The 4,278-nt window shown below is 34.2% G+C and overlaps 1 protein-coding gene across 1 annotated transcript; it reads right to left on the bottom strand.

The window, feature by feature from the left end:
* Nucleotides 1-749: 749 nt before the first annotated feature.
* Nucleotides 750-2,432, bottom strand: LOC18036035 (putative UPF0481 protein At3g02645). Its single transcript, XM_006427450.1, has one exon. The coding sequence runs from the start codon at nucleotides 2,430-2,432 to the stop codon at nucleotides 750-752; it is 1,683 nt and encodes a 560-aa protein (XP_006427513.1).
* Between the last annotated feature and the right edge of the window lie 1,846 nt (nucleotides 2,433-4,278).

Consider the following 4,278-nt stretch of genomic DNA (forward strand, 5'->3'; position numbering starts at 1 on the left):
TGATACTAAATCAAGATTTGGAATTAAGAACTCTTAAAAGAGGTGATCTTCTCTGGCAGTGGTTCGTATGCATGCTTTTCATTTTTTAAGCACTAAACTTAAATTTAGAATATAAACGTTGAAATCTCGATCAATACTTTGTTTAATTTATTTTCTAAAGAACAAAAGAACATAGGTTCCTCAATGTTTATTAGCTAGTAATAGGCTTATGATATAATCTATTTATGTTTTCTAAGTTGCAAGTAGATGGAACTAAACTTCAGATCTGTTGTTTACACTCGAGATTTTACCAACCAAATTAGCTAGCATCCATATATATAATCTATTTATGATTATGTTATTTGTCTTTTGGATCTAATACTGAGTTGTGTGTACAACTAAAATTTTGAGTAAATATTCTATTTGTTTTCCAATAACTAAAAATCACAATACTGAAAAAAATTCAGAACTAATTTAAATGCAATTGGTTGGGCTAATGACGAAATTTATCAAAGGAAGCAACACAACCCTCATTAAAATAGTAAAAAATAGGTAATTCCATTTAAGAGGGCAAATGGGGGACATAGATCAACACATTTGTTACAGCCATCGTTAATAAAATTTCCGGCATACAAATCCACAATCCCCGGAGTGGAAGAAACCAATAAACCCTTTTTTTTTTGTGGTCGTATTCAAGCAAAATTCCAGACTATAAATTAAAAAATAAAAAATGAAAAAACAATACACCGATTAAGTTTACACGCAGTAAATCAGGAAACCAATCTGTCAGAGTCCGAGATGAACTTGAAATTGCGACAACTGTAGACTGAGCAAAAAGCTTGTAAAGTCATCAAGAGCAAAAGCATAATGGTAGCTAGCAATGTAAGACACTTCCAAGAACCGAACACATAAACCTTCATATTTTTCCTGAACTTAACCTTCCATTGGCTGTTGTAATACTTGTTAACACCTCCAATCACTTTGTCAATCTGGGGCACTTTCGTCAATCTAATTGATTTATTCATCCCATTCCACAAATTGGCAACCTCTGCATCACTCTTCAATCTGTTCAAAATAATTCCTTTTTCCCGAAGTAACTTCACATCCTCTTCAGTATCAATAATCCCATTCATCAACTCAGTGTAACGAGCCAAAACCAACGGCCCTGATGCATTTGAAGTTTCATATGCCACTAAGTTTCTCAAGATCACCTCCGTGTTAACATCAAAACTGATGGTGGGAAGGTGCAGTGTTGCCGTTTTTGTGTCAAAACGGACGGTTGAGATGTTACCAACAGTTGCTGAAAAATGAACGTTGACTTTGGCAAGCTCTGTAACTGAAGGGATTGCGATTTCCTCCACTAATGGTGGTTTATTCATGAGTCTCCTTGAGGACCCCTCAGCATGTGATTGATTTTCTTCATTGTCTTCTGGGAACACTAAATACTGAAGCGGTTTTGCAAAGATTGAAAATCCGGGGAGCTTGGAGAGAATTGTCCATGGCAATTTGAAGAAGCATTTGACAGGCTTTGATAGAAGAAGCTTTTTAATAAGACTGATAGGGCCTATGTCGAGCATTGAAAACAGCTTGCAAATCAAAATGAAGAAGTAGTTTATATAAACTGGGTCATCGGTGCATCCTTCTTTCGGTTGCTTGTCATCACCTTGATAATGAACATCCTCAGTTACCTCGGAATTTTGTTCAGCTTTTGGAACAATTGTGTCGTACAAAAAATCTTGCAAATGTGTACACTCTGAGATATCGATCATTGGCATGTCCTTCATCATTTTAAAAGGCGAAAGTTCTTCGCAAAATCCCGTTAACAAGGCCTGCAACATATCATCAGCTAATTCCAAAGATGAATATTGAACTTCAACCATTTTTCTCAACACACACAAGGGAATTTGATTCTCAAGCATAACCACATCTCTAAGAATCGCATTATGAGCAGCTTTAGTCCCTGCATTATCAAGCAAATGCGACATTGATCTCGAAGAATAAGTTGTGCTTAACTTATCTTCTTCGATAGTATAGATCTGAAGAAACTCAAGCAAGAATGATGCATCAATGGCCATCATCCAAGCTAGAGCCTCATTGCTAAAGTTCAAGTACTTGTGGTAGCAAGCTCGAATCTTTAGCTCAAGCTCTTTCAGTTGATCAACAACATACTGAAACTCGTGATCACCATTGATATGTCTTTGAGCTCTTTTTGCTGCCGTGAGCTTGTACATCTCCATGTCATAGAGCTCCGGCCGCCAGCAATGATAAGGGCCAATTGCAACTTGTTGTGGAGTGTAGGCATCGGGATCACTAGACCTCAAAGTTTTGGGCACACTGAATATGCAAACCGGAAAGTCAGTATCACTTTCAAGTTCTTCTTCGAGTGTTCGACGAATGTTGATGATCCATCGACATTCATCAAAGCTTGGATTTGGATTAGGATTGGAGGACATGGTTGACTGATTGGAGAGAACTAGAGACAGGAGAGCTTGTTTTCCTGGAGAAAAGGCCTTTAATTTGGCTGTAATTATAATTACTATTGGGTGGTTAGATTAGATACGTTGAGTGGCGGGTGGAGCTAGCTATGGCGAATGTATTGCTGTTTTGTTGGCATGATAAGTGATAACATTGTTCTATATATATATATAGATATATAACTAACACATAGTGGGCATGCTTTTCTCATGCATATTTACGTGCTTTTCAATGTTACCATTTTTTCCCATGAATCGTTTTCACTTGAAGACAAGTCCTTGCTTTAAAGTTTTAAAGATTAAAAAAAAAGATTAATCAAAGTTCAGGAGTACTCTGAACTAGCGGATAAAAGTGTTTTCAGGTAACCAATCAGATAAAAGTGTTTTTAGGTAACCAAAACTTTATTTTTAGCCTTTTTAACTACTTGCATTATAATGCTTGATTGAAGTTAAGAATTTTTTTTTATTATCATCATTTTACACTAACAAATTTTAGTAATAAAAATATTTAAGGATGAAGCATATTATTGAAGTCGAATATTTGAAGTTTACTTTGAGAACGCCAACGTAAAAAACTCAATGAAAGCTAAGGGGAAAAACAAAAAAAAAGAAACAAAGTTTGTTCTCGCAATACACAGGCAGACGCGAACTCTAATTGGGATGAGGAAACATACACCCACCATGCGTTTGATAAAAAAGTGGTTTGCGTTTAAAACATTTTTAAAAGATTAGAAAAGTACTTAATACTTGTGAATGCCTCGGACAAAAGCGTATGTATATGTACATGTAAACATATTTCATCAGAGTTATGGAGTTTGTTTATGTTCTTATATGAAATATTTAGAAAATAATGTACGTATTTGTCAACAACTGGTCAGAAATTAGAAGTATTTTTTGAGGAAAAAAATATTTTAATTTTTTTAACAAATATTCTTATAGAAAATATTTTTAATAAAAACTTTCTTATTAAGTCATGGTAATTTCCTCGAAGCTTAGCAAATAAGTTCAGAACTTCTAGTAGTGTAGAGGTAGTAAATAAATAATTTAACAAATATGTATTTGATACATGTAACACGAGATTGACTGTTCGTGTTAGGCTGTGATTACGACAGCTCACTGACCGTTGTGGTCAATGATAAAGAAATCTCACTGTTTGATTATTTTATCTATCAGCTTACCATGGGGTTTCAAGTTTTGACAAAGTTCCCTTGTTCTTTCAAGTTTTTGTCCTAAAAAAAATATGAAAAACTAAGTATGTTCCCTGTTTTGCTTACCATATAAAATGATAATTTTACGTTTTAGGGATGTTTAGTGAGCAAGTTTAAGGTTTGGAGCACACTTTTGTTTTCTTTGGGAAAAGGTATTAATTTAATAATAGTTTAATAAAATTTGGGAATTTATAAAATATCCAGAATGGATGCAAGAGGAAATCTCCTTCTTGCTCCAATTGCAGAAGACAATTAGGCTACAATGGATCTGATTCACAGGTGAAGTGTCGGTTAATTGTGTAATCTACTAATTGTGAAATAACAATACAAAAAATAGCATAATCCACTAATGTTGTTTTTATTTGTTCTTCAAATCGTTACTAAGTATAAAACATTTTTCTTTATTCAGACCGATCCATCAATCCATCATCAAATACAGTACAGTCATAGCCCTTGTGTTTTATTTATTCCATAAAGATCATGTAAATAATTTGTGATACTAGTCGTCTACAATTCGGAGAACTCTCTAGTATTATAAAATTTCTTTCCACCACATACTTTATCTTATTGAAAACGTGCCATATGAGAGCTATAGAAGTCTGAATTTTGTTGGTGAA

Source organism: Citrus clementina, unplaced genomic scaffold (genome assembly GCF_000493195.1).
Source record: "Citrus clementina cultivar Clemenules unplaced genomic scaffold, Citrus_clementina_v1.0 scaffold_7, whole genome shotgun sequence".
NCBI lineage: Eukaryota > Viridiplantae > Streptophyta > Magnoliopsida > Sapindales > Rutaceae > Citrus > Citrus x clementina.